Source organism: Cyanistes caeruleus, unplaced genomic scaffold, assembly GCF_971803275.1.
Source record: "Cyanistes caeruleus unplaced genomic scaffold, bCyaCae1.hap1.1 HAP1_SCAFFOLD_103, whole genome shotgun sequence".
Lineage (NCBI taxonomy): Eukaryota > Metazoa > Chordata > Aves > Passeriformes > Paridae > Cyanistes > Cyanistes caeruleus.
This window is the reverse complement of record NW_028255905.1, coordinates 428,022-449,173: the sequence shown is the minus strand read 5'-3', so window position 1 is coordinate 449,173 and position 21,152 is coordinate 428,022. Positions and strand designations below refer to the sequence as shown.

At 52.6% G+C, this 21,152-nt stretch overlaps 1 protein-coding gene and 1 pseudogene across 9 annotated transcripts; one reads left to right on the top strand and one right to left on the bottom strand.

The window, feature by feature from the left end:
- Window positions 1–3,901: 3,901 nt before the first annotated feature.
- LOC111944727 (class I histocompatibility antigen, F10 alpha chain-like) lies at window positions 3,902–20,939 on the top strand. Of its 8 annotated transcripts, none has more exons than XM_086873680.1 (8): window positions 3,902–4,054; window positions 16,166–16,429; window positions 17,344–17,616; window positions 18,569–18,841; window positions 18,928–19,029; window positions 19,124–19,159; window positions 19,279–19,311; window positions 19,952–20,939. In XM_086873680.1, exons 1-7 carry the CDS (start codon window positions 3,967–3,969, stop codon window positions 19,302–19,304), a joined length of 1,062 nt encoding a protein of 353 aa, XP_086729806.1. In that variant the 5' UTR covers window positions 3,902–3,966; the 3' UTR covers window positions 19,305–19,311; window positions 19,952–20,939. The 8 variants fall into 8 exon arrangements, with proteins under 8 accessions (XP_086729806.1, XP_086729807.1, XP_086729809.1 ...); XM_086873681.1 differs by having other exon boundaries at window positions 19,279–19,329; XM_086873683.1 differs by having other exon boundaries at window positions 3,909–4,054; window positions 19,928–20,939.
- Window positions 7,323–14,223, bottom strand: LOC147646279 (uncharacterized; annotated as a pseudogene). Its single transcript, XR_015281913.1, has one exon. The product of XR_015281913.1 is annotated as an uncharacterized LOC147646279 (transcript).
- Window positions 20,940–21,152: the final 213 nt, after the last annotated feature.

Here is a 21,152-nt window from a genome sequence, read left to right as displayed (position 1 = left end):
GATTCAGCCCCCACAAAAAAGCAAAACACCAACATTCAGCCCAATAAAGCTCAGAAAACACCAAGATTCAGCCCCGGGAAAATCGTGCATCTCCCTGCCCGGGCACTCGCTTCCTTGGGGGTGAGGGGGGCAATGAGGCCGGGCCGGAGCAGGGGGTGCCTGAGAGAGGCCCCAAGCCCGGCAGAAGCCCCTGCACAGCCATGCAAGTGGCTCCTGGCCGGACTCGGGGATCCCCCTGGCCATCCCCGCTGGAGCAGCCTGGTCCTGAGGGACTCTGGCCCCTGCGAGGGACCCCAGGCTGCAGCAGGACAAGGATTCCTGGCCCTCAGGGGGAGGCAGTGACATGACCTGACTGTGACCCCCATCCCTGTGCCTCTGGGCGGGGAGGGGGACGGAGAGGGGCACAAAGTTAAGCCCGGCAAGGAGGGACAGCTGGGGGGAAGATGGATTTCCGTAGGAATTACTTTACTTCTCATTTGCTTGCTCTGACACGTTTGAGAATAAATTCAATTACTTTCCCCAAGTCAGGGGTGCTGTGCCCGTGACCAAGGATTGAACTGTCCCTACCCCCATCCCGACCCCCGAGCCTTTCCTTGTGTGTTCCGCTCCCCGCCTGGGACAGGAAGGAGAGTCACAAAGTTTTGGCCTCGCTCCGGCATCCCCTGCTCCATCCCGGACTCACCCCCAGCTCGCAGCGCCCTCAGCTCCCGGGCACCCCGAGCTCCCGGCGCTTCAGCGCAGCGGCGCTTCCTTGGCCTCCTGCCCGGGCCGGGCCCAGCGCCGGGGCCGCTCCTCAGCCGAGGGGTCCGAGAAATGGCGGAGCTCAGCCAAGGCACGCGAGGCCGTGCCGTGTGCAGAGCCCGCCGCTGGCTGCCATTGGCTGCTTCTGCCGTCACTCGTGGTTCTGACGCGCGCTGATTGGGCAGAGCGGGGACAAGCCCGGCCCCGCTGGCGCCCCCAGGGCGGCCGTGGGGCAGGAGAGCCGCCATTGCCGGAGCGTCTGTGCGGGCCCGGCAGCGGCGGCAGCAGCGGCCGGAGCCCGGTGAGGCGGCGGCGGAGCTCGGAGGCGGCCCCAGCGCAGCGTCCCGGGCACAGCGCAGCCACCTCCGGCCTCCCGACACGAAGCGGGACGAGCCAGCGCTGCTCCGCCACCGCCTCCTGCCGAGGCCCCAGCGGCAAGGAGACCGCGGGCAGCCGCTCCCGCAGCGCCCTCAGCCCAGGGCCAACACGGGCCGGCCACGGCACAAGCCACCCGCCACAGCCCCCTGCCGCCCCCTCCCGGGCCCGCAGCGAGCCCCGAGCCCCCGCAGAACCGAGCGCGGCTCCCACCTGCGATGGCCGGGGCCGCCTCCGAGCTCCGCCGCCGCCTCACCGGTTGTTATCAATGAAATTACAATTTTGACAGCTAGGGCCCTTGGGTTAATGGCAGTTTAATTAAAAATGAATAGAATTTAGTAAATGGAATAGGAATTTGGTATAAAAAATATATTTAAATAAAATAATACAATTTTACAAAAAATAAGAATTTATATATATATATATAATTTGCCAGTAATTAAGTACGATTAAAGCGTAAACAAAACCTACCGGGTATGGGGAGGGCGTCTCACCCTACCTCACATACAAAACAAATCACTTCAAGCTAAACTTATATACTGTATGCTTATACATATTCATTAGTGTTTCCCATATGTTTCCGTTTATTTCCTATTTTTCTGTCTTTATGTCATTTTCCTTCACGGCACATGCTTCACTTGTTGTTAGGGGGTCTTCAGTCTTCTTTTGGTGGTCTTGGCAAAGGCTTCTCCTCTTCCTCATTGTCCTTTGGATAACCTTACAGGTTTGTGTGTGCGTACTAAGCGTTGTGTTATGTTACTCTACTAATTAGTCTGATATTTACTGATTTTTAGCCTCAATGCCTAAAGTCGTTCTAATTTTGTCCATCTCAAGGCCGTTTTAGCCTTGAGACATCACTTACTTGCCAAACTACATCCTGTACCTGAATTTTAACATGTAACATCTGTAAAGGGGTGCATCTGCCTCGTAACAGTAATTCTTTTGAATGCTTCTAATAATAACTTTAATAATAGTAACAGTTTAGTCAGCACGAATCAATTCCATTTATTATAAGACGAATTCCAGGGAATTCCCCTTTTCCTCCCGTCTTTCCATTCTCCCAAACTGCGTCCCCGGGATCCGCCCGCCTCTCCCCGCCCCAGCCCCCCTTTCCCGTCACCCAGGGACCCCCTGGACCCCCATTCCTGCCTTTCCCAGCTCCCACACCCCGCTCTCCTCAACCCCAGGGACCCCTGGACCCCCTTTCGTGGGCACAGGGACCCCCTGGATCCCCCATCGCGCCTCTCCCAGCCCCGTCCTTGAACCTTGGACCATTCCCGGCTCTCCCGGTTCCGCTTCCCGGCCTTTGGACGCCGCCAGAACCCCAAATCTCTGCGTCCCCCCAGTTCTCCACCCCCTGTGCGTCCTGTGGGGGGGTCCTGGGTGGTCCCAGGGGGGATTCAGGGGAATTCCCAGGGTTTCCTCTGTCCCCTCCCCGCGCTCTCCCGGTCACTTTCGCGTCTCCCAAGCTGCGGCACCGGGATCTGCCCGGGGACCGGGGACTGTCCCCGGCACCGGGACCCCCCTGAGCCGCAATTCCTGGGCACCGGGAACCCCTGCGCTTCCATTTCCGAGCGAATCCCCCTTTCCTGGGCACAGAGACCCCCTTGAACGTTCATTTCGGGGCACCGGGACCCCTCTGTACCCCCTTCCCCAGCCCCAAAAACCCCTGCACCCCCTTATCTGGAACTTGGAACCCCCTGAACCCCCATTCTCGGGCACGGAAACCTCCAGGAACCCCCATTTCTCGGCACCGGGACACCCCTGAACCACCAATTTCAGGCACCAGGACCCCTTGAACGTCGGAACATAGGAAGGGACCCCCTGAACCCCATTTCCTTGGCACCGGGACCCCCTGAACCCCCATTCCGCTGCACCAGGACCCCCTAAGGTCCCCATTCCTGGGAACAGGAACCCCCCCTGCACCCCCTTTCCCAGCACCGGATCCCCACCACGCCAGTATCTGGCACCGGCACCCCCCTGAACCCCGATGACCAGGAAGGGACCCCCCCTGAACCCCATTTCCTGGGCACCGGGACCCCTCTGCATCCCCTTATGCAGCACCGGGATCCCCTGAACCCCCATTCCGCTGCACCAGGACCCCCGTGCACCCCCGTACCCGGGACTGGAACCCTCCCAAGCCCTCCATCCTCGCACACCGGGACCCCCCTGTACCCCCATATCCAGCACGGGGATCCCCCTGCAGCCCCATATCCAGCACCCCCCACCCATTTCCCGCCCCTCCCCGTCTCGGAGACCCCAGCCCCCACTTTTCCTTCACCCCGGGACCCCCTGAACCTCCGTTCCTGGGCATGGGGACCCCCTGCACCCCCTTCTCCGGGACTGGAACCCCCTCCTGGACCCCCTTCCCGTGTTCTGGGACCCCCCGCCCCCCGTTCCCGGCCATCCCGCCCTTCCCAGACCCCCGAGCCGCCCTTTTCCTTCACCTTTGCACCCCCAGATCTCCCAAATTTCCGGGTCCCCCCAGTTCTCCACACCCGCCGCTTTCTCAAGCGGGGTCCCAGGGGGTCCCAGGTGGTTCCCAGAGGGCTCCAGGGCGGCCGCAGCCGGGATCCAGAGGGATCCAGTGGGATCCTGAGGGATCCAGGGGGATTCTCTGGAATTCCCCCGTCCCCTCCCCCCAGCCCCGCCTCGGGTTCGTCCTCTTCCGCGTCCTAACCTGAGAACGCGGGATCTGCCCGGCGCCCGATGACGTCACTGACATAGCGGGCTGCCATTGGCCAGCAGGAAATAACGGCGCCAATGGCGGGGCAGGAGGCGGCTCTGTGGGCGGGGCCAGAGCTGTGGGCGGTACCAGAACTGTGACCGGGGCCGCAGCGGAGCAGCGCGATGGGTCCAGCGCTGGCTCTGGGGCTCCTTTTGGGGCTCCTCTTGGGGCTGCAGGGGATCCTGGGGGACCCGGGCGGCCCGCCGAGAGGTGAGTGGGACCGTCCGAATCCGGAACCACCCTGAATTGCAATTCCCGGGCACCGGGACCCCGCTGAACTTCCATTCCCGGGCAGGGGAACCCCCCTGAGTCCCATTTTGGACCCTGTGACCCCCCTCAATCCCCTTTCCCAGCACCGGGACCCCCGTGTACCCCCTCATCTGGCACCGGGACCCCTCTGAACCCCCATTCCCGGGCACTGGGAATCCCCTGAATTCCCTTATCCGGGACTGGGACCCCCCCGCGCCCCGCCAGTGCTCTGGGACCCCCCTGCACCCCATTCCCGGGCATCCCGCTTTTCCCAGATCCCAGACCCGCCGTTCTCCTCGGCTTTTGGACCCCCCGGATCTCCCAAATTTCCGTCTCCACCCCGTTTTCCACTCCCGCCGCTTCCCGAAACGGGGTCCCAGAGGGTCCCAGGGGTCTCGGGGGGTCTCAGCAGGGATCCAGTGGGATCCAGATGAACTCCCTGGAATTTCCCTTTCCCCGCGTCCTCTCCCCCCACCGCGTTCCCTCGGTCACTTTCTCTTTCCATTCTCCCAAACTGCGTCCCCGGGATCCGCCCGCCTCTCCCCGCCCCAGCCCCCCTTTCCCATCACCCAGGGACCCCCTGGACCCCCATTCCTGCCTTTCCCAGCTCCCACACCCCGCTCTCCTCAACCCCAGGGACCCCTGGACCCCCTTTCGTGGGCACAGGGACCCCCTGGATCCCCCATCGCGCCTCTCCCAGCCCCTTCCTTGAACCTTGGACCATTCCCGGCTCTCCCGGTTCCGCTTCCCGGCCTTTGGACGCCCCCAGACCCCAAATCTCTGCGTCCCCCCAGTTCTCCACCCCCTGTGCGTCCTGTGGGGGGGTCCTGGGTGGTCCCAGGGGGGATTCAGGGGAATTCCCAGGGTTTCCTCTGTCCCCTCCCCGCGCTCTCCCGGTCACTTTCGCGTCTCCCAAGCTGCGGCACCGGGATCTGCCCGGGGACCGGGGACTGTCCCCGGCACCGGGACCCCCCTGAGCCGCAATTCCTGGGCACCGGGAACCCCTGCGCTTCCATTTCCGGGCGAATCCCCCTTTCCTGAGCACAGAGACCCCCTTGAACGTTCATTTCGGAACACCGGGACCCCTGGTACCCCCTTCCCCGGCCCCGAAAACCCCTGTACCCCCTTACCTGGAACCTGGAACCCCCTGAACCCCCATTCTCGGGCACGGAAACCTCCCTGAACCCCCATTTCTGGGCACCGGGACACCCCTGAACCACCAATTTCAATCAACAGGACCCCTTGAACCCCGGAACATAGGACAGCAGCCCCCTGAACCCCATTTCCCAGCACCGGGACCCTCTGAACCCCCATTTCCTGGGCACCAGAACCCCCTAAGGCCCCCATTCCTGGGAACAGGAACCCCCCTGCACCCCCTTTCCCAGCACCGGATCCCCACCACGCCAGTATCTGGCACCGGCACCCCCCTGAACCCCGATGATCAGGAAGGGACCCCCCCCCGAACCCCTTTCCTGGGCACCGGGACCCCTCTGCATCCCCTTATGCAGCACCGGGACCCCCTGAACCCCCATTCCGCTGCACCAGGACCCCCGTGCACCCCCGTACCCGGGACTGGAACCCTCCCAAGCCCTCCATCCTCGCACACCGGGACCCCCCTGTACCCCCATATCCAGCACGGGGATCCCCCTGCAGCCCCATATCCAGCACCCCCCACCCATTTCCCGCCCCTCCCCGTCTCGGAGACCCCAGCCCCCACTTTTCCTTCACCCCGGGACCCCCTGAACCTCCGTTCCTGGGCATGGGGACCCCCTGCACCCCCTTCTCCGGGACTGGAACCCCCTCCTGGACCCCCTTCCCGTGTTCTGGGACCCCCCGCCCCCCGTTCCCGGCCATCCCGCCCTTCCCAGACCCCCGAGCCGCCCTTTTCCTTCACCTTTGCACCCCCAGATCTCCCAAATTTCCGGGTCCCCCCAGTTCTCCACACCCGCCGCTTTCTCAGGCGGGGTCCCAGGTGGGTCCCAGGTGGTTCCCAGACGGCTCCAGGGCGGCCTCAGCCGGGATCCAGAGGGATCCAGCGGGATCCTGAGGGATCCAGCGGGATTCTCTGGAATTCCCCCGTCCCCTCCCCCCAGCCCCGCCTCGGCCTCGTCCTCTTCCGCGTCCTAACCTGAGAACGCGGGATCTGCCCGGCGCCCGATGACGTCACTGACATAGCGGGCTGCCATTGGCCAGCAGGAAATAACGGCGCCAATGGCGGGGCAGGAGGCGGCTCTGTGGGCGGGGCCAGAGCTGTGGGCGGTACCAGAACTGTGACCGGGGCCGCAGCGGAGCAGCGCGATGGGTCCAGCGCTGGTTCTGGGGCTCCTTTTGGGGCTCCTTTTGGGGCTGCAGGGGATCCTGGGGGACCCGGGCGGCCCGCCGAGAGGTGAGTGGGACCGTCCGAATCCGGAACCACCCTGAGCCGCAATTCCCGGGCACCGGGACCCCCTGAACTTCCATTTCCGGGCAGGGGAACCCCCCTGAGTCCCATTTTGGACCCTGTGACCCCCCTCAATCCCCTTTCCCAGCACCGGGACCCCCGTGTACCCCCTCATCTGGCACCGGGACCCCCCTGAACCCCCATTCCCGGGCACTGGGAATCCCCTGAATTCCCTTATCCGGGACTGGGACCCGCCCGCACCCCCGCCAGTGCTCTGGGACCCCCCTGCACCCCATTCCCGGGCATCCCGCTTTTCCCAGACCCCAGACCCGCCGTTCTCCTCGGCTTTTGGACCCCCCCAGGATCTCCCAAATTTCCGTCTCCACCCCGTTTTCCACTCCCGCCGCTTCCCGAAACGGGGTCCAAGAGGGTCCCAGGGGTCTCGGGGGGTCTCAGCAGGGATCCAGTGGGATCCAGATGAACTCCCTGGAATTCCCCTTTCCCCTCTTTCCCCTCCCCCCACCGCGTTCCCTCGGTCACTTTCTCTTTCCATTCTCCCAAACTGCGTCCCCGGGATCCGCCCGCCTCTCCCCGCCCCAGCCCCCCTTTCCCGTCACCCAGGGACCCCCTGGACCCCCATTCCTGCCTTTCCCAGCTCCCACACCCCGCTCTCCTCAACCCCAGGGACCCCTGGACCCCCTTTCGTGGGCACAGGGACCCCCTGGATCCCCCATCGCGCCTCTCCCAGCCCCTTCCTTGAACCTTGGACCATTCCCGGCTCTCCCGGTTCCGCTTCCTTGTTAAGTCCAATCTTAAGGCAGGAATCAGACAGCACACACAATGTGATGTGGAACTGAGACCTTTATTTCTTGCTCTTGCGTTACTTATATAGTTTTTGCCAACCATCTAAAAATAGAATACAAACTTATAGCTCTAGTTTACAGCACTGTTCTCGTTCTTCTCTAAACACGTTACTATCCTTATCTTAAAGCAAATTACTAGATGCTTGCAGACCTTTGTTTGATCCTTGTTCTTGCTCCACGAGCAGGAATATTTATCACCTTGTTTTCTTTGGCAGGTCACTGTTGGGGTCAGCATGCTCTGTAAAGAGGCTGTAAGCTAAGCACACCTGCAAAAGCCTCAACACTTCCCCCTCTGTTTTCAAAACAAAATCAGCTGTGGCTGATATGCGACCAAACAAACAAGGGATCAAACATGGGCCTACAAGTAACACAATGATAACAATCGATAAAATCTAACTAATTGTTTTAACAATTTCTTTTATATAAAAGGTAATTTTCTAAAATTCTAGCTATTCATACAAAGGACTATGATTAACAGTAATTTTTTCAGCATGATCCTTCATCGCAATTAAAAGGCAAAGTAAATATATTTCTTTTAACTTTATTTGCCTTGCGAGATCTCAAAGTTTCGGCATTAGTTGTTAACATTGCTAAATTTATTTCTTGAGGATCTCATGGCAAGATTTAATTAAACTTGCTAATAGCGTGGCAGTACAATGACTCGTGTTTTTAGCGGTAAAACAATTGTTGGTGGCCGAACTATTAAAATCGCCAGGGTTATACTCAGGAGTTTCAACTAAACAGGTGCGAAAAGGATCAGTATCTGCTGTCAGGTGCAAACAAAAGGCAGGGTTGTTAGTTCAATTGGCCCATGTAACCTAAAAATCAGCTCGAGTTTCTAGTCTTTGATTTGTTACAAACGGCATCAAAACACAAAGATTCATTATCGCTATAATACTCTTCATAATGCTTCATACACAAAATACGATATTTGGAATCAGCTGTTTTAGTAAATACAATAAGTTTTACTCTTTTTACTAATTATGTTAAATTTACGTAAGCTTACGGTAATCTAGACTTTTCTTCACATTCAAATAATTCTATTGCTTAATTAAAAATTAACTCAAAATTATTTAGCTACTGTCTTAACAAACTCAAATAGCTATATCAAAGCTGTCTTCTACACCTATTACACTCTAAAAAAAATCCTACGCTATCTTCAAAATAAAATGTTTGATAACAATTCTCACAATATACATAAGATGTCAGTCAACCATTACAACCACAATTTGGCTGAATAATTTCTCTGCGCCTCCTTTCTAGCAATGCAGCAACTAACTATTGACAGTTGATTGTAGATGGTGTGCCCAGATTATCTTTTCCTAAGAGTTGTCTTAGGAGATCAATTATTGGGGCAAGTCATTGTCTCCACCGCCAGCATCTTGGGGTTTCTGCTTCAATATCCAGGGCTTCAGCCACTTAGCAGGCAACCAAAAGGTATTATCTCCTGTGGAAACACAAGCATATTCACGACCCCAGGTTAACAACCTGGCTGGCCCTTGCCAGCTGTTTGTTTTTTGGTCCCAAATCTGTACGGACACTTCATGCCTAACCAAGGCATCCGAAGGAGGAGAAAATTGAAAACTCATTGGAAGAAAATATCGTTGCATTATTTGTATGGTCACTTACAGGATTCTTCCAATTTAATACATAGAGAGCTTTATGTAGTGTTTCCAAAGGAGATATGACCTCCCCCTCTTTTTTCAAAACAGACAAAAGACCTTGTCTTGAGACCTTTTAAGGTCTTTAATTAAACACACCAAAAGTGTGTTTAATTTTCCATTGAGTTAAAAACTTGTGCGCACAGGCACTGGTATAGGCAGGGCCATTATCTGTTTTTATTTCTTGAGGGACACCAAGTACTGCGAAGGTTTCCAGCCAGTGCCTTTTTGGCACTTTTAGCGGTTGCATTCGATAACGCCGTTGCCCGTGTTGCCTTACTATATGTGTCAACTGTCACATGTAAATGTTTCAGACGCCCAAATGGTGCAAAAATGGTGACATCAGTTTGAAAAAGAAGGCGTGGCTGTAATCCCCTAGGATTAGTGCCAGCACTTTGTAAGGGAGGAATTCTAGCACAGTCAGGGCAAGCCGCAACAATCGCCCTGGCATCTGATTTTGAAATTGCAAATTCTTTTTGCAAGCCTTTAGCAGACTGATGAAAAAAGGAATGGGCTCTTGTTGCATTCTGATATTTGTCAGAATCAACTTCTGTTGCAGCAGCTGTTACTGCAGTGTCAGTTGTTGCATTTCCTTGCACAAAAATACCAGGCAAGGTAGTATGACTACGAATTGCCATAACAAATAATTTGTGTTTTCTATTATTAACCAAATTATAAAGATCTGTAACACATGTAGCAAGAACTGGGCTCGAAAAGCTGCCTAACAGTGCATCTTCAAGTCTATTGGTAATTGATGCCACGTAAACTGAATCAGTAATCAAATTAACAGGTTCAAAATTAAAATGAATAAGTGCTAACAAAACAGCTTTTAACTCTAAAATTTGAACAGAATTTTTGTAATCCGTTTCAACGTGAACACCCCAATTATCATTTTCTTGTATAGCATAACCATATTTTCCTGTACTCCCTCCAGCATCAGTAAACACATTCACAGCATTACAAATAGGTTTTTGGGTTAAAATTGGTTTTCCTTTCAACACCAATTGTGTCGAAAACAAAGGATGTGCGAGAAAATGATTATCAATTTCAATGCCATGAGTAGCGGTAGCAAAAGTTAAAGATGACAACATCTATTCATCTAACAAATCTAGTGAATCATAAGGAACAACAGTTTTATCTGGTTCTTGGCCAAACACATGGTGTACTCGGCGTCTGCTTTTTAGTATCAATTCTCCAACACCATCAATTCTTTGAAGGATTGTAGTCCGTGGTTTAAATGTGGTAAAAACCCACTCCAAAAGAAAAAATTGTTTTTGTTCATTCACTTGTCCAATAATAGCTGCTATTTCAACGGCCTGGTTTCTAACATATATGCACAAGGGAAGCAGAGGTTGAAATCTATATGCTTGTGTGTTTGCTATTTTCTCTTCAATGATTTGTAAGGCTGTCAATTCTGGTTCTTGCAATGTCCGCGGATCAGTTGGATGCTGGGAGCCTTGCAAAAGCTGAAACAATGGTTTTAAATCTTCATTTGCGACACCTGCCCAGTTCCTTAGCCATTGGATATCTCCCACGAGTTTTTGAACATCCTGAACTGTATCAATTTGATAGTGCAGAGCAAGCTTGTTGGGCCTAATTCTCGTTTTGCTTACTTGCATCCGTAAATAAGACCAAGGTTCTGTTCTCTGGATTTTTTCTTCAGCTATGGACAAACCCCACTCATTTAAGTCTCGAACCAGTTCAGTTTCTTCTGGAACAGATAAAGGTCGTTCAGGGGTTATGAGAATGTCATCCATGTAATGATAAACTAGTTTTTCAGGATGATCAGTTCTCCACCTGGCCAATGCCTGGTCTACAAACCATTGACATATCGTAGGACTGTTTCTCATTCCTTGTGGTAACACTGTCCATTCATAGCGACGCATTGGTTCTTTGTTGTTTTCTACTGGTACACTGAATGCAAAGCGTTTACAGTCATCTTCATGCAGGGGAATGCTAAAAAAGCAGTCTTTTAAATCTATTGCCAAAAGTGTCCATCCCTTAGGAAGAGCTGCAGGAGAAGGCAATCCAGGTTGCAAAGCTCCTAACGGCTGCATCTGAGCATTCACTGCTCGCAAATCATGTAACGATCTCCATTTTCCTGATTTTTTTCTGTATCACAAAGATAGGAGTATTCCAGGGACTAGTAGAAGGACGAATATGATTGAGGTGGAGTTGCTCATCTACTAATTCTTTCAAATGACCCACCTTTTCAATGGGAAGCGGCCACTGTGCAACCCATACTGGGTCATCTGTTTTCCATGTCAGTTTTATGGTGGGGGGTTTGTTTTGCTCAGTGGCCGCACTCAAAAAACCTGAGTTGTAAGGGTTAATTTCCATTGTGCTAAAGCATCACGTCCTAGTATCCACAAAGGTGTTTGCATTACGTAAGGTTTCACAAAAGCAATATTTTTCTCTGCATCTTCTATTCGAATAAATTTGGTACTTTCCATTGTGGGGGCAGTTCCCACTACTCTTGAGATATTTACAGATGCAGCTTTCAACGGCCATCTATTAGGCCAATGTTGTTGAGGCACAATGGTTACATCTGAACCTGTGTCCATCAACATTTCTGATGAAACTTGTTGTTTATCTTCAGGATGAGTGAGGGTAACTAGCCTAACTGGCCGGTTCTGTCCAACGGCTTCAGCAAACATTACAGCCATTCCGGTACTTCCAAAAGCTCCCTTTTCTCTAATTTTGTCTTGATTTGGTCTCGGAACTTGTGCTTTAAAGGGTATTAACTGTGCAGTTTTACTGCCTTTGGGTATTGTTACAGGAGGATTAAATGTTGACACCATTATCATGATGACTCCTGTGTAGTCACTATCTATAAGGCCTGGTAACACAAAAAGGCCAACTTGAGATGCTGATGATCTTCCAATTAACAGAGCAGAAAGACCATAACCTAAAGGTCCTTCTTCTGTTGAAGGGATCACATGAACTTTTGTATCTAAGATTGTGATGGTGTCTGCCACTGCCAAATCGACTCCGGCGCTGCCTCTTGTTGCTGATGTGATGTGGGAGAGGCAGCCATCACTGTCGGGAGGTTTTGGATCGCCGTGCCCCCCACGCGGCTCTTCTCGTTTCGCGGAATGGGTTGCAGCGGTGTTCCACCTTTCTTAAATTTTGATCGGCATTCAGTCGCTTTGTGCCCAAATTTATTACAACGATGACAAGTACCTATAAAAGCAGCACTTGGTAGGGTAACAGCATTAGGTTTTCCTTTGTTTGGGCAATTTTTTCGAATATGACCAGGTTGGCCGCAATTAAAGCAATTGGGATTGGGACATTTATCCCCTTTTCCCTGCATGGGAAATTTCTGCAAAGCCGCAGCCAATGCGGAAGCATGGATCACGGCCTTTTCCTTCTCTTCTTCTAGAGGTGCGCATGAACATTGCTCGATAATCTGCATTAACGTCGCTCCAGCTGGCAAGGTAGCAATTAATCTCTTACAACTACGATTTGCATTTTGTACAGCAATCTCCTTTACTAGGGTATCTTTCATGTCATGTGGCACGTCTGGTGCTATTTCCACCCTTTCCACTTAATTCTGTCGACAAAGCTGAGAAAAGGTTCAACAGGGCTTTGCATGATTTGTAAGTAGGGCTGACGAGGTTTCCCCACTTTCGGCAGTGCTGAAAAGGCTTCTAAGGCAGCAGCCTTAGATTGTGCTAATACACGAGTATTCAGCGCAGCTTGTCGCCGTGGGTCACTATAAACACCCGTGCCCATTAACTGTTCTAGGGAAGCTGCATGCAGTGGATCTCCAACTGGCAAATCTAAATTCTCAACTTGTTTTGCTTCCAAGCGCTCTTGCCATTTTGCTTGAAATAACATGTAGCTAGTCGGCCCAAGCAACATTTCAAATAAACCCTTTGTATCTGCCGGCACTAGCTGTTGATATTTTATTATCGCCTCCACTTGCCTCTTGATCAGGCGATTATCAATTCCATAATCCATCACTGCTTTCTGCAAGCGAGATACTAAATTCCAATTTAATGGTTCCCAGTCTCCCCCCGCTGATGTGGTAATAACTGGCGCAGAAAAGAATTGAAAATTCCCAGTTAATTCTGCATTAGTCACAACCCCTTTCCATCTTTTTTGCCATATCAAATTTTGGCTCTATTGGTGGATCTGAGGGGTTGTCTTGATCTTTTTCCCCATTTATCCACTGTGATCATTTTTCTCCTATCGATCGTGGATCTTGTTTTGCTTGAACATGGGGAGAACATCGTTGCTGCCATTCTCTTATTTCTCTCTTTTCTTCTGGCGTTATTCGAGCTACAGTTCCATACTTGGAACAAAGATAATTATCAGCCTCCTCTACAGACCATTCCCCATCTTTCACATAATTCAAAAGGACCTTGCGTTTGCTCAATGACAAAGATTGTCACGGCCCCGGAGATGGCTGTTTAGGTGTTAAAGGGGAAGGTCCCGGCACACTATTATTTAGATCTTCTAATTGACTTTCAATGTTCTTAAGTCCACTCACAATTGCCTCATGTGCCTTTTTATACGCTTGTTTTACAGTAGCAAATTTTGCATCTCGATCTAAACGTTGCATTTCTTGTAAAAGTTGTGTCATAATGCCTGCTTGTTGTGATAGTAAAGTTTTTAATGTCTCTGACTCAGTCTGGGGGTCAGGAGGGAGGGGGACTGCAGCTGGGTCAATTTCCATGGGCAGCGGAAGAGCAGAGGGTGGCACTGAGTGGTTTACAGGGGACAATGTCTGCGGGACTTGGGAATTGTCGTCCCATGGTGGAATTAAATCATCATAGGGTCCCTTACGCGCTGGAGCAGTAACCATATGAGGGGCAGGAATATTTTTGTTACTCTAATCGCAGTTATTTTCACTCCCTGGCTGCTTGTTACTCAACTTTTCAGCTGCTTTTCCTTCCGCGGCAGCGTAAATTTCTTTCACAGCTGCCTCGATCTCAGCCTCTGCACCCAACTGCTCTATCATTAATCTAACTTGACGATACGTTTGTGCAAGAGCTTTAGCTTCTTTTGAGCCAGACTGTACAGCTAGCCACAAATCCTCTCCCACCCTTTTCCAGGCGGCATTAGTAAAAACATCGGCAGTCTCAGTGATTAATTTCTGCCGCTTTGCCCAAAATAATAAATCTGTCAGAAGCGTACCCGTAAAGGAGTCCCCACTTTCTGACTCATCCGGAGCAAGGCTTCTATCGTAGCTTCCTCCATGGCTGATACAGCATTGCCCATCCCACCAATTTCCAGCTCAAAGGCTGCCGACTCACTGGTCGAGTTTTGTGGCCACACGCGTCTCTCTCAGACGCCCGGTCGCAACCGCCGTGGGATTTTTCTTCTTTTCAGCCTTCGATTATGCCAGACTCTTCCCACCCGGGACTAAAGCTTATCACGTCGGGGTCACCAGATGTTAAGTCCAATCTTAAGGCAGGAATCAGACAGCACACACAATGTGATGTGGAACTGAGACCTTTATTTCTTGCTCTTGCATTACTTATATAGTTTTTGCCAAGCATCTAAAAATAGAATACAAACTTATAGCTCTAGTTTACAACACTGTTCTCGTTCTTCTCTAAACACGTTACTATCCTTATCTTAAAGCAAATTACTAGATGCTTGCAGACCTTTGTTTGATCCTTGTTCTTGCTCAACGAGCAGGAATATTTATCACCTTGTTTTCTTTGGCAGGTCACTGTTAGGGTCAGCATGCTCTGTAAAGAGGCTGTAAGCTAAGCACACCTGCAAAAGCCTCAACACTTCCTGACCCCCAAATCTCTGCGTCCCCCCTGTTCTTCACCCCATGCTTGTCCTATATGGGGGTCCCAAGGGGTCCGGGAGGGTCCCTGGGGGGTCGTGGAGTGTTGGGGAGGGTGAAACAGGGAAACCTGACGAATGTGGTTGTTTAGCAGAGGATTCTGAAAATACGAAGGTTAGGATCGAAGTAGAAATGAGAGCCTGCTCTGAGCCATGAAGCTGAGTACTAGTTACTGTATAACCAAAGAGCAATTTAGCCAGCTAAAGGAGAATCCCTGCTGATAAAACAGTGTCCTGCTGCTGATAGAAAGGCCAAAGGTCAAGGAAAGAACTTGTAAAGCTTGTAGAGTTTAAAGTGTAACACTGTATGTTAATATGAGGATGCTCAGAGGCTGTATGTAAAATCTTTAGTGGGTGTATCTTGTAGTGATTGGTTACTGAGAATTAGAATATTGACAATAGAAAAAGATATATTGTATTGTAACAAGAACCTCTCGCTCTTATCTCTTACTCCTCTCTCAGCTCTTCTCTCTCTTAACTCTTGACTCTTAGCTCTCACCTCTGAGCTCTTAGCCCTTACCCCCCTCTTAGCCCTTACCCCTTTCCCCACCTCTTAACTCCTACCCCTCTCTTACTCTTTGCCCCTCTCCCTGCTCCTGTCCCTCTCTGGTTTTCCCTGATCTCTAACCTCTTTTCTCCCTCTCACTCCGTGCTCTCTCCCCTCCCCTGGGACCACAGGCACGCCGAGGCTGGTGGTGGACACAGGTCTCCCCTCTCTTTGCCCTCACAATAAATTGCTTACACCTCAACAGCTTGACCCAGGAGAAGTCTCTCACCGTGACCGAGCATTTTTAGACACCAATAGTGGAGGGTCCCAGGGGGGATTCTGAGCCCTGAATTTTCAGTCTCAGGCACTGGGACCTCCCCTGCACTCCCTTATCCTGTACCAATCCCCCCCGTACCCCTTTTCCCATCCATCCCACCTTTCTCAGTCCCCAGACCCCCTCTTTTCCTTCACCCTGAGACCCCCCAGACCCCCATTCCTGCTTTTCTCAGCTCTCACCCCCCCTTTCCTCTGCATCAAGGACCCCCGAGCCCCCCATTCCAGCCATCCCCACCTTGTGACCCCTTTCCTTGCCACTGGGGACCCCCTGGACTCCCATTCCTGGGCACAGGGACCTGCTGGAACCCCCACCCCACCACTCCCAGTCCCTGCACCCCCCACTTCCATAACCCTGGAACCCTCTGAGCTCCTGGACACCGGGACCCCCCTGCACGCCCTTTCCTGTCCACCCCACCTCTCCCAACCCCTGGACCCCCTTTCCTTGGCCCCAGGATCCCCAAACCCCTTCCCGGCTCTCCCAGTTCCCCTTTCATTGATCCATGACCCCCTCAGCCCCCCCAAATCTCTGTGTCCCCCCAGTTCTCCACTCCCTGCGTTACCTGCATGTGGCGGTGTCAGAGCCCAGCCCAGGGGTCCCCCAGTTCATGTCCTTGGGGTTCATGGATGGGATCCCCTTCACACGCTACGACAGCGAGCGGGGCCGGGTGGAGCCGCAGACGCAGTGGATGGAGGAGGGAGCTGAGCCGGGATATTGGGAGCACCAAACCCAGATCTCTCAGGGGAACCTGCACGTAGTTGCCAGGAACCTGGAGACGCTGCGGCACCGGTACAACCAGAGCGGGGGTGAGTGGGGGGATCTGTGGGACTGGGATGGGATGTGTGAGGCTGGGATGGGATCCGTGGGGCTGAGATAGAGATCTGTGGGGCTGGAATGGGAATTGTGGGGCTGGCATTGAGATCTGTGGGGCTGGGATGTGAATTGTGGGGCTGGGATGGGAACTGTGGGGCAGGGGTGGATCCATGGGGCTGGGCTGGGATCCGTGGGGTTGGGATGGGATCTGTGGGGATGGAATGGGATCTGTGGGGCAGGGATGGAGATTTGTGGGGCTGGGATGAAATCCATGGGGCTGGGATTGGAATTGTGGGGCTGAGATAGAGATCTGTGGGTCTGGAATGGGAATTGTGGGGCTGAAATGGGATCTGTGGGGCTGAGATGCAAATTGTGGGGCTGGGATGGGATCTGTGGGGATGGAATGGGATCTGTGGGGCTGGGATGGGAACTGTAGGGCAGGGGTGGATCCATGGGACTGGGATGGGAATTGTGGGACTGAGATGGGATCCGTGGGGCTGAGATGCAAATTGTGGGGCTGGGATGGCGATCTGTGGGGCTGGGATGGGATCTGTGGGGCCAAGATGGGATCCTTGGGGCTGGGTTGGGATCTGTTGGGCTGTGATGGGATCTGTGGGGCTCGGATGGAGATCTGTGGCGCTGGGATGAGATCTGTGGGGCTGGGATGGGGATCTGTGGGGCTGGGCTGGGGATCCGTGGGGCTGGGCTGGGATCCGTGGGGCTGGGATGGGATCTGTGGGGCTGGGATGGGATCTGTGGGGCTGGGATGGGGATCCGTGGGGCTGGGCTGGGATCCGTGGGGCTGGGATGGGGATCCGTGGGGCTGAGATGGGATCTGTGGGGCCAAGATGGGATCTGTGGGGCGGGGACACAGTTCCATGGGTCTCTGTGGGTTCAATCCCCCCAGGTTTCCACACCATACAGCGAATTTATGGCTGTGATCTCCTGTCCGATGGGAGCGTCCGTGGATCCTCTCGGGACGGCTACGACGGGCGGGATTTCATCTCCTTCGAGCTGGGATCCAAGAGCTTCGTGGCGGCCGACGACGCTGCTGAGATCACCCGGAGGCGCTGGGAAGATGAGAACGTGGCTGTGGGGTGGGAGAATTACCAGGGACACGTCTGCCCAGAATGGCTCCGGAAATACATCGGATACGGGCGGAAAGAGCTGGAGCGCAAAGGTGTGTGGGAATTTGGGATTTGGGAATGGAGGACTTGGGAACACCGTAATTCCAGTGGGAATTCCATGGGCAGATATCGCCACCATCCCATTCCAGTGGGAATTCCATGGGCGGATGTCTCCAGCATCCCATTCCCGTGGAATTCCATGGTCAGATCTCACCCCCCTTCCCATTCCCATTCCCATGGAATTCTGTGAGCAGATGTCACCCAATCCCATTCCTACGGAATTCCATGGTCAGATCTCACCGCCATCCCATTCCCATTCCCATTCCCATTCCCATTCCCATTCCCATTCCCATTCCCACAGAATTCCATGGGCAGATCTCGCCCCCATCCCATTCCCATGGAATTCCATGGGCAGATCTCACCCAATCCCGTTCCTATGGAATTCCATGGGCAGATCTCACCCATTCCCATGGAATTTTGTGGGCAGATCTCACCCCCATCCTATTCCCATGGAATTCCATGGTCAGATCTCACCCCCATCCCATTTCCATGGAATTCCATGGTCAGATCTCGCCCCCATCCCATTTCCATGGAATTCCATGCATGAGTTCCACCATTATCTATGGATGCTAAATCTGAACCAGAGTGCCTGTAGTTATTACAGGCCACATAGCTCTCAGGCCTGACTGAAGGCTACCCTGAGAAATTCATGAGAAGGAATTAAAACAATTCTCAGAGATACTAAACAGCCTTGCAGGTGTTGTTTTGCAGCCTGTTGTTTCTCCTTGCAGGAGAGAGTCAGGGGGGGCAAAGTGCCCCTGACCAATGATGGTGATGTAGTACTTTGTTAACCAATAAGAGTTTCCTTTCTGTACTTTCCACGTATCTGTCTATAAGACAGGGCTGAAGCAATAAACTAAGAATTCTCCTGTCGTGACTCCCTTGAGAGTCCATTGTCGTTCTCTAAAGCCGTTCCCAATCGGAACGACAATTATCCCATTCCAGTGGTCCCTGACGTCCATGTGTCCGGGAAAGAGGAACATGGGACACTGATCCTATCCTGCCATGTGTACGGATTCTATCCCAACACCATCACAGTCAACTGGATGAAGGGGGGTGAAATCCGGGATCAGGAGACGGAGTGGGGCGGGATCGTTCCCAACAGCGACGGCACCTTCCACACCTGGGCCAGGATCGAGGCGCTGCCGGAGGAGTGGGAGCAGTACCGGTGCCGGGTGGAGCATCCCGGAATGCTGGAGCCCGGGATCTTCGCTTGGGGTGAGGCTGGGAATTTGGGAATTGGGGATTTTGGAATTCTGGAATGGGGATTCCGCTTCCCCTCCTCACTATCCCGCGTTTCCCAGAGCCGACATCTGGTGGGAATCTTGTGGTGATCGCTGTGTCCTTCATCGCTGCCGTCCTCTTCCTTGTCCTCATTGGATTCGGTGTCTGGAGGCTTCAATCCGGTAACACACGGGATGGGGGTCGGGAAGGGGCACAGGATACCCAGCACTGTTCTGGGAATGCAGCACCCACACTGATCCCGCTGTTTTTCCACAGGGAGGAGGGACGGGAATGGATACAACCTGCCAGCCGGTGAGTTCCAGTGGTGGATCCAGCTCTGAATCCCCTCTTTGTGCATCCCAGGATGGATCCTGGAGTTAATCCCAGGGTGTGATCCATGCTGGAATCTCACAGATCTTCTCTTTCTGCAGGAAAGAACATGGGAATCAACATCTGAATCACACGTATGGAGTGGGATTGGGGTAGGATTCCAGAGGGGGATCGAGGCAGGATGGATGGACTGGGATCAGGGAGGGATTCTGGATCAGAGCAGGGATCCAGAGCAGGATCAGATGGAATTGTTGAGTGGGATCAGTGCTGGATTCTGGATCAGGTGGGATGGATGGAGCAGGACTGGTGTGGAATGGATGGAGAGGGATCAGGGCTGGATTCCAGACAAGAATCAGGTGGGATGGAATGGAGCAGGATTGGGGCAGCAGGGATGGGGTGGTGTCATGGAGTTACTTTACCTTTAAGGGAGTTGGAGTTGCTGGGAAGTGCTTGGAGTCTTTTCTCCTGACCAATTATCGGTCATTGCTGGGAATTGACAGCAGTTTAGGCCATTGAAAAGTGGGATCAACTTGTGAACCCTACCTTAAAATGCAAAAGCAGAGCTCTCTGGGTTCTCTTTGTTTCCTGGCTGTGGAGGGTGGCGGAGCTCTGGGCCTCCCGTCCCTGCCCAGGACATGCGGCCGGGCGGGGATGGGGCCGGGCCTGCCCCGTCTCCCGGCCGGGAGATGGGGGGGGCCTGGGGAAGGTTTTCCCCGGGCCGGGCCGAGCCGATCTCTGGCTCGGCTGCAGGTTTTGCTGTAACTAATTCACTAGAAACTGCCCAGTGAAGAAAGAGAGAGGCTCTGGACTTGCAGCGGGTTGGAGCAGCGACCACACGCTCCAGAGCAGCCATGAAGAACCTTCTATCGCAGACGGCTCCAGCTCCTGTTCAGCAGAGATCTCCAAACCATCTACAAAAGCCTGGGCAAGATGTTAACTCTTTCATTACCCAGATGAGACTTGCGGATTAATCTTTTTATCTAGAGAGAGAGAGAGAGAGAGAGAGAGAGATCAACATGAAAAGAGACTTTATAAACTACCAGTGACAGGAAAGAAAAGAAGCTTCAGGAAAGGTAGAGAATTAAGAAGATGCTTTAATTAAGCTGAAATATCTCTCTGTTAAAACTATGGAGATGGACAATGAAGTCCTGAAAAGAACTCCTTTAATTCATAATATAAGATCTAGAGAAGAATAGTGTTCAAAGTGTAAATTTGAGTAAAGAGTAATTATAGTATAGTGAAGTACTGGGAGATTAAAAGCCTTGAGAGGCCATGAGAAAACTGTTGAGAGATTTGAAGCCCTGAGAGGCCATGAGAAAACTGTTTTCTGGTGAAGCTCACAGAAACAGATGAAGAAGACTTTTTTTGCCTTTGAATAACTTATCCTTAAAAATGCTATCTCTAGACGCATAGCCCATACATACTTCAGAGTGATGTGAAAATGGGAAGAGTGAACTCTAATAATAGCAGCTCTGAGCAGCTAACATTAGGGCAATAGAAAACTATAACAAAAAATAGTTTTCTTGTGAGAAACTCCATAAATTAACAGGAAGAAACTTCTGTTTCTCTATAAAGATTGGTAAAAAGACTAGCAAGAATTAGGACTGTTTTAACCATCAGAGTTCCAGAGTTTTTGTCTCTGTTGTCATGTGTACAAGGGAATAGTGGGTAGATAGGGGATGGAAAGGTTTTTCTAGAAGTTTATTCTGGTGTTCTTATTATTGTGGTTTGTCAATAAACTTTCTTGTTTTTTCCCTTTTAAGTTGTATGCCTGTTTTGCTCTTATTCTAATCCGTATCTCACAGCAAGAAGTAAGTAATTTTCTTAGTTAGTGGTTTAAAACCACGACACAGGGGAATGCCTGAGATGAGGCTGTGACCCTGGGGGACACCTGTGGACAGAGGGGTCCCTGCTGGAGCCACCTGTTCTGGAAGGACTGACCCCGTGGCAGAGTGACCCACACTGCAGCACTGTG